The following is a 16933-nucleotide window of genomic DNA, read 5'->3' as shown; positions in this document are numbered from 1 at the left end:
GCATGAAAATAACAACATGAACAATTTTTAGAATCGAAGTTGCTGTTTGAAATCGAAAATCAGTGTTTGACGCAAAATCTGAAAAACCGTCCTCCATCCAGCTACGAACAGCAGCAATCCCCATTGGTAAAAAGTCCATATTTTGAGGTTTCATTGCAGACACTTCGGATTTCGAAATGGCGTCAAACATTGCCTTACGATCATCGTTTGAACCTTTCCAGAAGAGTCAGCGGTTTTCATGCCAAAACTGAAAAACCATTCCCCATCTCGGATTTTAAAATTTTAAATCGATTTTTGGCAGTCAACCCAATGACAGTCAATTTATGCATAAAAACATCAATGACTATCCGCCATTTTGAATTTGAACCATTTATTGCGAATTTCTTACGTTTGAACCTTGTGACAATTTCAACTTAGCAATATTCGATTCTTGCACCATTCTAACGCTTTTACACATCTAACTTTTTACCTGCTTTTTTGTTACTAGGCCTTTAGCAACGGCGCTGGTGCTGGGTACTGAGACTGGGACTCTTGGAGTGAGGCACTAAGTGGGGCACTGGGACTGGGAGACGTGGATTGTGACATTGGGACTGTGACTGGGACAGTGGGACTGGAACACTAGCGCACTAGTACTAAAACACTAGTACTCGCTCACTGTCACACTGGAACTGGGACTAGGACTGGCAATGGAACTGAAACTGGAACTGGAACTGGGAGACGTGGACTGGGACTGGAGACGCGGAATGGGATATTGCGACATTGGGACTGGGATGTTGAGACTGGGATACTGGTACACTTGAACACTGGGACACTGGTACTGTCATATTTGAACTGGAAAACTGTGATACTAAGAAACATGGGCACTGGATCACTGGGACAGTCGGAGTCACTGGAACATTGGGACTGGGATACGGGCACACTAGCACTGAAACACTGGTACTGAAACACTGGGACATTGGAATACTGGAATATTGGGACTGGAACTGAGATTGGCAATGGGACTGGGACTGGGATTGTAACTGGGATACTTTGAGTGGGACACTAGGACTGGGACACGCGGGCTGGGGCATTACGATATTAGAACTGGGACTTTGGGACTCTGGAACCGAGATATTGGGACTGGCAAACTGGTAATGAAACACTGCACATTGGGGATTTTTTAGAAAAAAAGTCCATTATCTCTATATCTTAAAATGCCGCTGGGCTAGAAACAATCTTTTGATGACAAAAGAAAGATATTTTTATAAAGATTCCAATGGTGTGATGCTTGTTCACGGCACGCATCTGTTTCCAGCAGTTTTTGCCAAAAGAAGGGCATTTTACCCTACTTTTCTCGACATGAAGAGATGTAAAAGTCCATATTTCCGGATTCCGCTGAGATAAAATTGATCTTTTTTCGCCATAAATAAGCTATCATCAAGAGAAATCCCAGAACATGGTATATGTTTACGACACATGGTTGCGTCTTGATGTTTTGGCCCAATAAACGGTATTTTACCCTAGTTTTATCAAAGATCTTATATATAAAAATGGATTTCTGTCTGTCTGTGTGTCGGTATGTTCTTTATAGAATTGAAAACTACTGAACCGATCGGCGCGAAAATTTGCATATAGGGGTTTTTGGGGCCAGGGAAGGTTAGAGACCCCTCCCTCCACTAAGAGGGGTGGGGGCTCCCATACTAATGAAACACAAATTTCTGTATAACTCGAGAACTAATCAAAAATGGAACAAAATTTGGCATGTGGGTGTTTTGGAGACAAGAATTTTTTCTATGGTGAATTGAGCCCCTGCCCTCTTTAGAAGGGGAATTATGACCCCTCTCCCCTTTAAGAGGGGAGTGGGGGTACCATACAAATGAAATACAAATTTCCTCATAACTCGAGAACTAATCAAGCAAATGGAACCAAATTTGGCATGTGGGGGGTTTTGGAGGCAGGATTTTTTTTATGATGGTTTGAGACCCCTCACCCCTATGGTAGGGGGATAAGGACTCTCATACAAATGAAACAGAAATTGTGGCGTAACTCAAAAACTAATCGAACTCGAGAAATTTTAGATTCTTTCATAAAACATTAATCAATAACAAGACCACCAAAAACTATCAATAGTAACATTAGACAATTCAGGGCGAGACGGCCCAGGCCGCGAGTGTTGCTGGTGACCTGCCGTCGGAAGCGCCGGCCACTGCGGGGTGATGCAGCGCCCCGTAGATCACCTCTATCTAAGTTTATTTATTTTCCTAGAACTACTGACCTCTATTACTTTCCTTCAGTTGGGTCAGCCTGCGAAATGGTACTTTCTACGAAAAGATTTTCCGTGAAATGGTACATCCCGGGTAAAGTTTTTTGCGAAATGGTATTCTGCGAAACTCTATATTCCGCGTTATGGTCAACCGAGAATTGGAGATTGTGACAAAGGACATCTGACATTCACGATTTATATACAACACAGTTTAATCTGTTAAATTACCAATAAAAGTGAATATCTCTGGATGCCGCTGGAATAAATTAAATCTTTTTTCACCAAAAGAACGTTATTTTAATATGCTTTCAAACAGTTAACAGCACCTGTTTGCATTTTTTAGTGTTGACCAACAATAAGATCATAAAGATCATGCTACATTAATGTGGTAACGTTAACTGAGAAAATTAAGGTAAAATGACTAATTTTGCCGCGATGAAATACCCTGCCATTGGAAAGTATATAAAGTTAGCTTTCGGTTCGGTTTTATAAAGATCGGTTTTATCCCAGCGGATTCCAGAGCTATTGAGCAATACCTCTCTGTACTCCTAGAAAAGTAGGGTAAAATCCCTTTTGTTTGGCCAAAACTACTGAAAACATGTGCGTACCGTAAACGAGGACCAAACCATTGGAATCCCCATAAAAATACCATTCTTTTGATATCAAAAGACTGATCCTAGCCTAGCGGTATTTGGAGATATTGAGATAAAGGACTTTTTTTGCAAAAAAATCCCCACTGTGCACTGGCACACTTGGGCTGGAACCAATGTTGCGAATCCCATACTCGTTTTTGACTCGGGAACAGGGATGGAAAAAAATCGCTTCTAGCGATCAAGATCATAGAAGCGATCAGATTCAGATTCATTGACATCACTACCTGTAAGCGACAAACACTTTGTCGCGATCCGTACAGATTATGACAAACCTCATGTTAGATCATGCTCATTGCATGATTGCGTTGAGAAATATAACAGATACAGACGATTGGTTGTGTGCATCGTATGAATCACAATACAAACAACATGTGTGACCTTTTTTCTCGCAGCTAGGTAAGATGTAACACTGTGATCGACTGCTGAGACTGTTTAGAGAACAAAATCTTGTGATCCAATGCTAAAGATTCACTGTTTGCCATGATCTGTACGGATCGTGATCTGTGCGTGTGGCGACAACTCACAGATTTTATCAAAATCACTGATCTTCCATCCCTGCTCGGGAATAAGCTATTAAGGAAGACGATGTGAGGATGTGCGTGCACGAGTGTGTAGGTAACAAAATATCTGCACACCTGCGTGTGCGGCGTAAGTGTTGAATGCTATGTTTCTCACTCACTCGCTCGCGTGTGCAGAGGCATGGTTGACTACTCGCTCGATTCGCAACATTGACTGGGACACAGGGGCACTGGAACATTGGGATTGGGACTGGGTTTGGGACTGAGACTGGGACTGGGAGTGGGAGTGGCACTGCGATTGGGACAGGGAAACGTGAACTGGGTCTGGGAGACTAGAATTGGTACTAAGAGACGTAGACTGGGACTGGAAGACGTGGACTGGGACTGAAACTTTCCGGCTGGGACACTGGGACTGGGATATTGAGACTAGGACACTGGCACATTGGGACAGGAATACTGGAAATGGGACACTGAGACGGGACACTAGGATTGGGACACTAGGACTGGAACTTGGATTGGGACTGGGACTGAGACTGGAACTAGGATTGAGACTGGGAGCCGTGGATTGGTACTAAAAGACGTAGAATGGGACTGGAAGACGTTTACTGGGACTGGCAGACGTTGACTGGGAAATTGGGACACTGGGATTGGGATGTTCTGGCTGGGACACTGGAATTGGGACATTGAGACTGGGACATTAAAACTAGAACATTGGAATACTGGGACACAGGGACACTTTGAATGGTGTATTAAAACTGGGACACTGGGACTAGGACTGGAACATTGAGACTGGGACACTGGGACTGGGACGCTAGGACTGGGACACTAGGACTGGAAATTGGATTGGGGCTGGGACATTGAGACTGGGACTAGAACTGGAACTGGGATTGGGACTGGGAAACGTGAACTGGATCTGGGAAACGTGGATTGGTACTAGAAGACGTAGACTGAGACTGAGATTGAGGCTGGGACATTGAGATTGGGACACTGGCAAACTGGGACACCGGGACTTGGACTTTCGGGCTTGGTCACTGGGACTGGAAAATTGAGATTGGGACACTGGCATATTGGAACACTGTGACTGGTATATTGGAACTGGGACCCCGGGACTAGGAATGGAACACTTGAATTGGGACACTGGGACTGGCACACTTGGACAGGGATTAGGACTGAGACTGGGACTGGAACTGGGAACGCAAATGGAACTGGGAAACGTGAACTGGGTCTGGGAGATGTGGATTGATACTAGGAGACGTAGACTGAGAGTGAGATTGAAACTGGGACATTGAGACTGGGACATCGGCACACTGGGATATTGGAACCCGGAGACTGGGACTGGAACTCTAGACCTGGAACTTGGACTGATACACTGAGATTGGGACACTGGGACTGGTACATTGCGATTGAGGCACTGGGATTGGGACACTTAGATTGGAAATTAGTCGTAAATCGGTTGCCATAACTGATTTGTAACAACTGTGCTAGTAGGGCTGGCTCTTAGAGTACAGGACAGTTACGGGGATAGTGCAAAAATTCTACTGACTCTATCTGCACCACCGAGCTGAAATTCGAACATACGACGACTGCCTTGCTAGACCAGCATCGTACTACGATGCTAACTGCGCGGTCATTAGCAATGCTTAAAATCCAAATTAACATAATCTTGTTCCATTGCACCTTTCCTGAAGCTTTGTAAAAATTTGTCAGAAGCTCCATAAATGCACATTTTGATTTTGCGATTCTTGGTTCACAACTAAAGAATCTTAAACGCAGGTGAATGGAAATCAAATGATTTTTTATAGTTTTCTTATAGCTTTTTCTAAGTAAGCGTCTAACGGGTGTACATGTTTTCATGTTTTGAACACGCCAATGCTTATTATTATGTAAGGTAAACTACATTCAAAACTTTTTCCACAGACTTGGTTGCCTAAACCTAGCGGAAATGTGTACTAATGATTGAGATAGACTTATACGTAACTCTTTCTTGAATTGTTCTTCAAATAAATTCATGTTTCCGAAAATTCCAAAATCACCCTGCTGGAACTTATTACGAGCCGGAAAGCAAACATTATTCAAATATTTGAATCGAATAAATGTTTCCATTCATTTCAAACGAAAGCATAATACCAACCGCTTCGCATTCGTAGGGAGCCCAAGCAAATACAGGCCGGAAAGACTGGGTCTGTACAAGTTTGACCGATGCCCGCTACACAACCAGACTCTCAGACTATTATGTGGGTAGATTCCCGATGGAAAGGGTTTCAATACTCACACTTGAACGTCACCATCTACCTATTTAGTTGGTTATAATATGTGAGCGTTGGGGGAATTTCTTTGTTTTTCACTTCCATTCAAGTTTAGTGAGTAGTACATATTTGCATACTGCTCCAATAGTGCCATAAAACGAAAAACAAGGTGAAAAATTCATCCCTTCAACGGGGTCGTTCATTCCGCACTAATTGGTAGAAATAGAATTGCAGAGATTTAATCGGAAAGAGTCTCCTTTCTGTGTAAAATTCTCCAATATAGTATTGTTCTTTATATGTCCTGCTCGGAGACTATATTTTATCAGAAGTAGAAAAGTATATTTTCGTTTAACAATAACCATGCGACTCCATTAATTCGAATTCGATGTAGGCATTTTGTTTTTCAATCTCCTATGGCAACGCAAGACGATCAAAGGAAACCGGTGCGGAAATAATTTAATCAGTCCTGAAATAGAGTCAAGTCAGTGCAATAGTTTTGTTTTTAATAATATAATTAGTAGAGCACTTCCAAAGAAAGTGTAAGAGTGATTGTTCGGCCGAACTGAACCAGAGGTTCTGAGGCAAAAACGGTTCCTGCATATCAGTTCGCTACAAAGACCATCAGTAATAGACCGGCGCCATCGGTCAACTTCCCAATAACAATAATAGCTTTGTATCGATATTCAAATTCACAACGTTTATTTCACACATCCAATTTAATTATAGTTTTACTGCGTTGTTTTGTTACTGTGCTGTGTTTGCCAAATCAAGCGTCACTCCAATAATGGAAATCGGCTTTTTTTTGCTTCGCATATTAAGGTAATTCCAATATTACACTAGAGTGCTGCCGAACGGCAAGTTTTCAAATCAGCTTAGCCAAACAAAGCCGAACATCCATTCAAACGGTAAATAAACAAACTGTATACGAACAATTCGTGCCAGCATTCATTGGGAGAGGAAGTCCCCGGTATAAAAATGCTAAGGTTTACCAACAATACATGTAACTGCGCTCCATTGGAGCAACAGTTTCCGGAAGCCCCAAGTTGGTAGGTATTTCTGTGTATGTGTGCGTTTCATCCATGGAGCGCCCCTTCTACACATTTTAATTCTGAATTGCTGCACGGATTTAAACATATAGAAATAAATGCATGCATTGCACATAAACTGAACGTCGACCATCCTGCCATTCTGCCCTCTCTGCCATTAAAATCGAAACAATACAATCCGATCGTAACTATACTTCTAACCAGCATGGTGCACGGATTTCTAAGTCCGGTTTTGCAAAGAGCCCGTTCTCTCGTTCAGGTGCGGCGGCAACAGAGGGAAGAGAAGGACGAGGTGGAGGAGGAGGAGCACTATTCGAGAAAATCCAAGAACGGGACCATGGTCGGATCACCGAGCATAAACTATTGCATTTTATCCCGGTGATAGTTTTGTGGGGTGCAGTTGCATTTACAGTGCAGCACTACACTATCTGGCGTGTTCTAGCGCCGGCAGTCGTCCTCGCCGGGCTCACGTTACGAACGAACATACGAAGCGCACGGCACTATCGGAACAAACGAACCGAAAGCGGTGCTCTGGAATATCCGGTAGACCGACAACATTCGTTCAATTGATGGATATCGAGCTCATTTGGGATTTCCCAAAGCGCCATCCAACCAGGCGGGTTGAACGACGTAATTCCGATAGTTATATTTTCCGCTTTGGAAGCTAATTTTTTTTTGCTGAGGTTGAAAGTGTTTTTATTTTTGGTCTATCAAATGGTATTTAATTTGTTTGAAACTAAAGTAAAATGCAGTTTGACATGAACTTTAATAGTTGGAATTTCTTAATTGAACAATGTTTAACTACTCAATTACAATAAATGTTAGAAAATTATCAATTTCAATCCACCGCTACTTAAAACTCTATTCAAAACGATTGCCAACACAAATTCGAACAAAAGTTCATTTCCTTCAGCAAAGATCCGACCGCATTCCCCGAAGGATCTTGAAATAGCAACCATCGACAACAGAGCAGTAGTACCTGCTTACGTACAAACATCCCTGGCGTGATGCTAGTGATGTTTAGTAGAAACAGCAGTTTTCTGCTCGGGACTCGAGATGGAGATGGGTAAAACAGAGTGGCAGTGCCGAAAATGGGAATAAAATTCCCAGTCTACAAAGCGAACCCCGTTTAAGTTGATTGAGTTTTAAAATACACAACTTCTTTGAAGACTTCTTTCCCAACTTTCCTCAGTCACTTCTCTCGGGATGACTATTTTACTTGTAGCAACCCTCTGTTCTTTCACTTGGTGATTATAACTCACCCCATAAGTATATCGTTGTCCTACCGGCAACGGTCGGAAACATGTTTCTCGTTACTAGCAAGTTATTCGCTTTGATACAGTACGTCATCGACAAATTCGTCCGACAGAAAGGATTCTGCGAATTCAAAAACGGAGCATACGTCTACATGCATAAATAAATAAATAAACAACCGATCAATCCTCAGGCCACGACACAGACAGGATGCTTCAAGACGTTGCTCGTGTAATGGTGTTCGCACACAAACACACACACAGCTTAGCTCAGAACTATACAACCGAAGGTGCGACGCTGCTTTCGTGGGATGAAGAAACGCTCACCACCTGTCATCGACAGGACTGTTTTCCTATTTCCCAGCACCGAAGGGCTTAGCTTTAATCCTACTTATGGAACGCTATTTCCTATTGTTCCTTTTGTCGGCTCGTATCGAACTTACACCGGCTAAGCTTCCGATGGTGGTGTCGAACAAACCTACTTTAATACGTTAGGTTCTAATTACGAAATTCCCCTGTTTGGCATGTATTCGACATCAGACTTTGGCTTAATATATTGATTCGTTTAAACCTGTATTCTCGTTGTTAGTTTCGATATGGAAACACTAAACACTTATTGAATATAGAACTATGCTGCCTGATTAAATATAATTCTGGTCACAATTGTTCGAAATAATAGAATCATAGAATTAATTGATAAAAATAAATTATAAGTAGATAAAATTTAGCAGCAAATAAGCCAGATAGTTTAAAAGTTGAAGAAAATTGAATCTTTCTATAACTTCTACAATACAATTCTACACCGGAAACATTAAAGTAAATAAATTGAAAAACGTGCTGGGTTTCACTAGCTTAAACATTTTAATTTCTGGTTTTTCCCTGTTAGAAATTTCCGTTTATTTCTGTTATCATCTTGCCATTCTCTGACCCACCAGTCTCTGTCCCAACAGCCTCCGTCCCATCATTTTCCGTCCCACTATTCTCTGTCTCAGTAGCCTCCATTCCACCAGTCGCCGTCTCACAATTTTCGATCCCACCAATCTCCGTGGCAACTGCCTCTGCCCCACCATCCTCCGTTCCATCATTCTCCATCTCACCAGATTTCGTGCCAGCCACGTTGCCAGAAGGGGAGATCCCGGGGGCCCTATTTTGTCTCCAATTGCTTTATATGCATATGTTAAAATTAGGAATTACAATACATTTAATGTATTATAGTTCTAAACGATAAAAAATGCATATAAAACAAATGGAGTCCAAATAGGGCCCTCGGGCACCCGTCTCTGGCTTCCTGGCAGCTCCGTCCTACCAGTTTCCGTCCTAGTAGCTCCCATCCGACTAACCTCCGACTCACTAGTCTCCGTTTCACCATTCTCCGTCACACCAATCTCCGTCCTACCCTATCAATCCTACCATTCTCCGTCTCACTGTTCTGCGTTCCACCATTCTCTGTTCCACCTAAAAAATTTAGGTGAAATGGCTGTAAGAGTAGGGCCCAATATGTAACGTATCGTCTGGTATACCTCAAGGCAGTATGGTTGGTCCTCTAATGTTTATAATTATTAAAAAATTTCAAGTGATTGCTACTCCTGTCGATTGTGTTGAACAACAGGAAGATATTAATCGTATGCTAGACTTGTGCCGTGATAACGGCATGCGTGTTAACCGTAAAAAGTACAAAGTAATATTGTACAGTCGCTGCTGCAACAATGTTTTACTCCATTAATACAACATGGGAGCGGCTTGTCTGGAATGTGTTAGCTCTATCCTTGATCTATGCGTTATTTTCGACTCGAAGTTGAGGTTCAAAGCTAGATTCCGTCCCGCAAGCCTCCAACCTACCACTCTCTAACCCGCCAGTCTCCGTTCCACCAATCTATGCTCCAACAGCCTTCGTTCCATCATTTTCCGTCTCACAATTTTTCCTCCCACTACTCTCTTTTCCACTATTCTTCGCCCCACGATTCTCTGTCCCACTATTCTCCTTCTCACTATTCTTTGTTCTAGTAGCCTCCATCCCATCACTCGCCGTCTCACACGTCTTCCTTCCCACTAATCTCCGTCTCAACGGCTTTGTCATTCGACATTCTTTGTTCCACCATTCTCCATCTCACCAGACTCCGTCCTACCAGTTTCGGTCCCACCAGCTCCCATCCGCCAAACCTCTAATTCAGCAGTCTCCGTTTTACCATTCTCCGTCACTCCAATCTCCGTCCTATCCTATCCATTCTATTACTCTTCGCCCCCTCGTTCTGCGTCCTTCCATTCTCTGTCCCACTAATCTCCGTCCCACTATTCTCTGTCGCAGCAGCCTCCGTTCATCAGCCTCTATCTCACCATTTTCCGTTCCACCGATCTTCGTCTCAACAGCCTTCGCCCCATCATTCGTCGTCCCACCATTCTCTGTCGCACCATTCTTCATTCTACCATTCTTCGCCCCACCAGTCTCCGTCTCACCATTGTTCATCCTACTATTCTCTACCCCACCAATCTCCATCAATTTTCGTATCAGCAGCGTCGGTTACATATCAGCCTCCGTCCCAACAGCATCCATACTATCAACCTTTAATGAGGTCAAGCATATAATTAATTCTTTATTAACGGTATTTTTTACAGGAGGGGACGGTAGAAGAAAGTAATAAAACATAGGTGTTGCTAGTGTTCAAACAGAACGGGACAAGGCGTGAAGTGGAAAGATTAATGGATGGAAAATTAATGATCCTTAATCATGGTTAAAAAGGAGCGGTATTCAATTTCTTAAGCGTTGCTTCAATGATCCTGCCTTACCTAATTTTCTGCTCTTCCCACTTCATGCCTTGTCCTACTCTGTTTGGACACTAACGTAATGTAGTATAATGTGCCCCCCTTGAGAACAATTAGATATATCTCAAACGAGCTTCCCAAGATCAACGTAACGACTACGAATACATGTTACTTTTTGAGCTGAAAATCAATTGCAACTGCAACAACCTCCTTTAATATCTATACCTATAAAAATGGATTTCTGTCGGTCTGTCTGTCCGTGTGTTCCTTATAGAATCGAAAACTACTGAACCGATCGGCGTGAAAATTTGCATGTAGGGGTTTTTGGGGCCAGGAAAGATTCTTATGATGGTTAGAGACCCCTCCCCCCACTAAGAGAACATAGAAATCTATATCTATAAAACTGGATTTCTGTCTGTCTGCCCAAATGTTTCATTTTAGAATCGAAAACAACTTAACCGATCGGTGTGAAAATTTGCATGTAAGGGTTTTTGGGGCCGGAGAAGGTTCTTATGATGGTAAAAGACCTCTTCCCCCACTAAGAGGGGGGCTGCCATACAAATCAATATCTTTAAAAATAGATTTCTGTCTGTCTGCCCGTATGTTCCTTATAGAATCGAAAACTATTTAGCCGATATGCGTAGGGGTTTTTGGGGCTGCGGAAGATTCTTATGATGGTTACATACCTCTCCCCCTACTGAAAGGGGGAGCTGCCATACAAATGAAACATAAATTTCTGTCTGTCTGTCCCTATGTTCCTTATAGAATCGAAAACGATTGAACCGATCGGTGTGAAAATTTTCATGTAGAGGTTTTCGGGGCCGGAGAAGGTTCTTATGATGGTAAGAGACCTCTCCCCCGTTAAGAGGGGGGGATTCCCATACAAATGAATTACAAATTTCTACATAACTTGAGAACTAATCAACCAAATGGAACAAAATTTGGCATGTGGGTGTTTTAGGAGGCAAGAATTTTTTCTATGGTGCATTGAGACCCCTCCTTTCTTCAGAAGGGAAATCATGACCCCTCCCCCCTAAAAGAGAGGACGCTCCCATACAGATGAAATATGTACAACTTTCCTCATAACTAGAGAACTAATCAACCAAATGCAAATTTGGCATGCGGGGCTTTTAGAGGCAGGAATTTTTTTTATGCTGGTTTGAGTCCCCTTACCCCTGTGGTAGGGGGATAAGGACTCTCATACAAATAAAACAGAAATTTTTGCGTAACTTAAAAACTAATTGAACTCGAGATATTTTAGCCTCTTGCATAAAACATTAGTCAATAACAAGACCTCCAAAAGCTATCAATTAGACTTATTTACTTTTCTAGGTTTACTGACTTCTATTACTTTCTTTCAGTTGGGTCCGAATGGGTGACAGCGAGTAAGGAGAGAATAACCCCTGCGAAATGATAATTTCTACAAAAACATTTTCCTTGAAATGGTACATCCCGCGTAAGGGTTTTCGCGAAATGGTATTCCGCGAAACTCTATATTCCGCGTTATGCTCAACCGCGAAGTGCTGTTCCGCAAACTGGTATTCGGCGAAATGTTATGTAATCATGGCGAATATTTAAATGCTATCCGGTTTATTTTATCAGGCTAAGTAATGGGGGGAGCAGTTTCCTACTTTACTGTGAGGAAAATTTGTATATTAAACTACCCATGAACTCCTCACAAACTTGCATAACTCGAAATTGTGACAAAGGTCATCCGTGATTCACGATTTATGTACAACACAGTTTAATTTGAGGCAATACGAAGTTTGTCGGGTCAGCTAGTAAATAAATAAAATTAAAATAGAGGCAACATAAAATCACTGGAAGAAAAATGGGATATAGCAGCTTCGAATTCAAGACAAAATAGACAAAATAATCGTACAAAAAGGTAAACGGTACGTTCCTGTGAGAATCATAGAATGAGTAATTCATGATCCAAATAAGCTAATGAATACCATGAACGAAAAGCAGCGATCAATTAATAAAGTCCAGTCCATTTCATTCCTAGTGCCAGTGCTAGTATCACCAATCTCTGTCACATCATTCATCATCACCCAGCCTCTATCCTACCATTCTACGACCCACCATTTTCTGTCCAATCATTTTCCGTCCCACCAGCCACCATCCTGCCATTCTCCGAAGTTCCAATCTCCGTCCCATCAATCTCGTCTCAATATTTTTCGTCTCACAATTCTCTGTCCCACTATTCTCCGCCGCATCATTCTCTGTCCCACTACTCTTCATCCTATCATTCTCCGTATCATTCTTTGTCCCACCATTCTCCGCCGCATCATTCTCTGTCCCACCATTTTCCGTTCCAGTATTCTCTTTACAACATTTTCCGTCCAACCATTTTCCGTCCCATCAACCTCCATCCTACCATTATTCTCCGACCATCCAGTCTTCGTCCCACCAATCTCCATCCCAACGGCCTTTGTCCCATCGTTTTTCGACTCACCATTCTCCGTGCCATCATTCTCTGTTCCACTATTCTCCATCCTATCATTCTCCGTTCTACCATTCTTTGTCGAACCATTCTCTGTCCCACCATTCTCCGTCCCACTATTCTCTTTCCAATCGTTTTCTATCCAACCATTTTCCGTCCACCCAGCGTCCATCCTACCATTCTCCGATCCGCCAGTCTCCGTCCCACCATTCTCCGTCCCATCATTTTCCGTCACACCATTCTTTGTTTTACCATTCTTTGATTTACCATTCTTTGTCCCACTATTCTCCGCCACACCAGTCTCTATCCTACCATTCTCCGACCCATTATACTTCTTCCCACCATTTTCTGACCATTTTGCGTCACACTAGTCTCCATCCTATCATCATTCTCCAGCCTTCCAGTCTCCGTCCCAACAGCCTTCGTCTTATTATTTTCCATCTCACCATTCTCCGCCGCACTATTCTCCGTCCCACCTTTCTTTGTCTCACTATTCTCTGCCGCATCATTCTGTGTTCCATCATACTCCGGCCTGGCAGTTAACCTAAAACTAATAATAGTTAGTCATCGCTAACTATAATGAAAATAAAAAAATTACTTTTTTGTGTTACGAAATACAGATATAGTTTATTCAGCAAAGTTGTAAATATTGTAAAAACAAGCAACTTTGCTGAAGGAAGAAAACTTCTATCTTAATCGAGTGCTGAACTATAGGGCGTATTCTTTAAAACTTCTTTAAAAATTGGTTTTTCATACCTAACTTTTCTCAGTTGCATTTTACAAGAATACAATGTTCTAGGCAATTATCGAAGCTCTCAAAATACATGTTTTTGCAGAAGACCGCAAATCTTTTGGACCTTTACTTGCTGAATTATCGCATATTCAAGTCTTAAATTTCCATAGATTCACGAGCCCATGGGTAAAATGAGGCAAGCGTATTTATGAAATTAGTACTTCATCTTGAAGCTTAAGTCGAGTACTATAAACTTGTATGGGTTCCGCTTGTTCCCAACCACCCAAATGAGAGTACGGCAAGCATACGTTTTGTGTTTCGCGATCGCTAAAGGCTCGATATACGTTCATTTTTTGTGTGTTTATAGATAGACACATGGTTTCTTCGGCAAAGTTATGGAAAATATAAAGATAAATAATTTTGCTAAAGAAATGACATTTCTATCTCTATCGAGCGCAAAGCTATAGAGCATTTTCTTCAGAAATTCTTAAAAAATAGTTTTTCATGTTTAGCGTATGTTGGTTGCATTTTACAAGAGTATGTGGTTCTAGGCAATTATATTGAAAGACTTAAACCACATATTTTTGCAGAAAGTTGCGAATCTCTAGGAAACCATGTGTCTATTTACTAACACAAAAAAATGGACGTTATCGAGCCTTTAGCGAACGCAAAACTTATAAAACGCATGCTTGCCGTACTCTCGTTTGGGTGGTTGGGGACAAGCCGAACCCATACAAGTTTATAGTACTCGTCCTAAGCTTCAACATGAAGCGCTGATTTCAATAATCCGCTTGCTCCATTTTACTCCATGGGCTAGTGAATCTATGGAATTTTAAGACTTAAATGTGCGATAATTCAGCAAGTAAAGGTCCAAGAGATTTGCGGTCTTCTGCAAAAACGTGTGTTTTGAGAACTTTGATAATTGCCTAGAACATTGTATTCTTGAAAAATGCAACTGAGAAAAGCTAAGCATGAAAAACCAATTTTTAAAGAAGTTTTAAAGAATATGCCCTATAGTTCAGTACTCGATAAAGATAGAAGTTTTCTTTCTTCAGTAAAGTTGCTTGTTTTTACAATAATTACAACTTTGCTGAAGAAACTATATCTGTATTTCGTAACACAAAAAAGTTATTTTTTTATTTTCATTATAGTTAGCGATGACTAACTATTGGCAGTTTTAGATTAAGGGGGATATTCATACGAACAAAAGTGCTGAAGACCATAAATGATAAAATGAAAACAAAAGACACTAGGAAAAAAGTTCCACATTTCGCCCTTTTGGACCACTGTGCAACGTCCGTTCCATCAGCCTCCGTCCCATCAAGCTTCGCCCCAGTTTTACTCGGTTTCCTGTTTGTTTCAGCAGGATTTTATGTTGGGCTGCAGGCGAGTAAAGGCAAGCGGCAGGTGATCGGATGTTAGTGGTTTTGATTCCAAAAAGTGCGGCTCGTTTTTGGCAGTTTTTGACAGAAAAGTCTGTGCTGTTATGATAACAATTATTTTTCCTAGATCAGGTTAAGTAATTTTTGAATGCATGGAGTACAACTTGTAAAAGCTAACGTTGCTCAACTTTTGCACTTTGTAGGTCACATGAAGACCAAGCAGGCAGCCCAAGACCGAGTAATGTGGAGACGACTCCTGAATTCGGCATGGATTCGATAAGCGGATTGTCGCCGAAAAAGTAAAAGTAAGTAAGGTCACATGAATTTAAGAAAATCTTTCACCTACACAATGGTGTGGGTTAGTTCTTAAAGGGCGCGTCTTCATATTTATAGACTTGCTCAGGTGGAGCTTGATTTTATGTTTTTGCGTTCACTCTTTATGTGCTTGTGCTATGATACTGTTTGAAGCCAAAGTTTGTGAAAGTGAAAGCAATTTTGTACTTATTTTTTCGGAAACTAATTTAAGTGAAAATTGTTTACTTTTGGCAAAAATTGATTATTCATGAGAACGAACAAAATAAAAGCAACATGTTGATCAAAACAAGTAGTCGAAAAACAAGTAAAATCCTTTTATCGTCGACTTCACTCAAACAAAAATCTGTTTTCTTTGTAAACATAAACAAAATGTTTGTTTTATTTTAAATTCTTCTCGTTACGGACGTTGAAACTGATTGTCAATTTAACCGCTATCTGACAGTTATCAATGATTTGGTAAAAACAAAGTTTCATTCGATTTCAACTTACCCAGTTCGGGTTTCAGAGTTCCCAGCGTTAGGCCACCGTTGCTGCTGCTACTGCCGCCGCTGCCGTTGCTGCTACTACTGCTGCTGCCACTGTTACTACTATTACTACAACCGGTGGGTGACGACGCTTTCGCCAGCAGAGCACTAGCAATCGTGTGCTGTTGCTGCTGCTGCTGCTGTTGCTGTTCGGTCGGGTCCAGCCCAGACTGGCGACTGCTGCAGTTGCTACTACTGTTTTCCTGAATGAGATCAAAGGTGGCGGCGGTGACGGCTGCACTTGCACTGGACTGCTCGAGCCCGGCTGCCGACGCGCTCTGAAACGAACCGAGCATATCGGCTAGCATCTCCGGATCCGGATAACCGATGGTGAGACCACCGTGTTCGGAGAGCGAAGTTCCGGCTGCGTCCGGTGCCTGCACGGCTTCCCGCAGCTGCAGGGTGACTGAACCTTCGGCACCCATCGAAGCGCTACACATCAGAACGCGTGGCGGTGCCAGGCCGGCCAGCGGGAGGCGGATGCTGTTCTGCACCTGAAGGAAAAAGGACGTAAATGTGAGGTTAGAACATTACTTCGCTTCAGAATAATCAAAATAACAGTTAACATATTTTATAAACCTTTAATTTTTATTACACGCCAAAGTCGTCCTTGGCAATTTAGTTCTCGGACGTTGGCTGAAGAATGGTGAAAATTTCTCCAACTGAGGAGACGAGCTGCTGCCGGGTACAAATCACCGAATAAATCGAAACATCGGTTTATTTTATTTCTTCTCATAGCCGTTACAACAGTAAAATCCAAAGCGGTAAAGTCGTCGGTCATCATTAGGCCCGATTCCGGTCGGAGGCGATAAAAA

At 42.0% G+C, this 16933-nt stretch overlaps 1 protein-coding gene across 1 annotated transcript in view; it reads right to left on the bottom strand.

Moving 5' to 3' along the window:
• Positions 1 to 16606, bottom strand: part of LOC128735448 (serine-rich adhesin for platelets) — a 71486-nt gene extending 54880 nt beyond the window's left edge. Inside the window, exon 1 of the mRNA XM_053829934.1 lies at positions 16084 to 16606. Within this exon, the coding sequence (XP_053685909.1) occupies positions 16084 to 16558 (475 nt within the window). The 5' untranslated portion in view covers positions 16559 to 16606. The remainder of the gene's footprint in view (positions 1 to 16083) is intronic.
• Between the last annotated feature and the right edge of the window lie 327 nt (positions 16607 to 16933).

Source organism: Sabethes cyaneus, chromosome 1 (genome assembly GCF_943734655.1).
Source record: "Sabethes cyaneus chromosome 1, idSabCyanKW18_F2, whole genome shotgun sequence".
In the NCBI taxonomy this organism is placed as follows: Eukaryota; Metazoa; Arthropoda; class Insecta; order Diptera; family Culicidae; genus Sabethes; species Sabethes cyaneus.
This window is presented reverse-complemented; position numbering and strand designations above follow the sequence as displayed.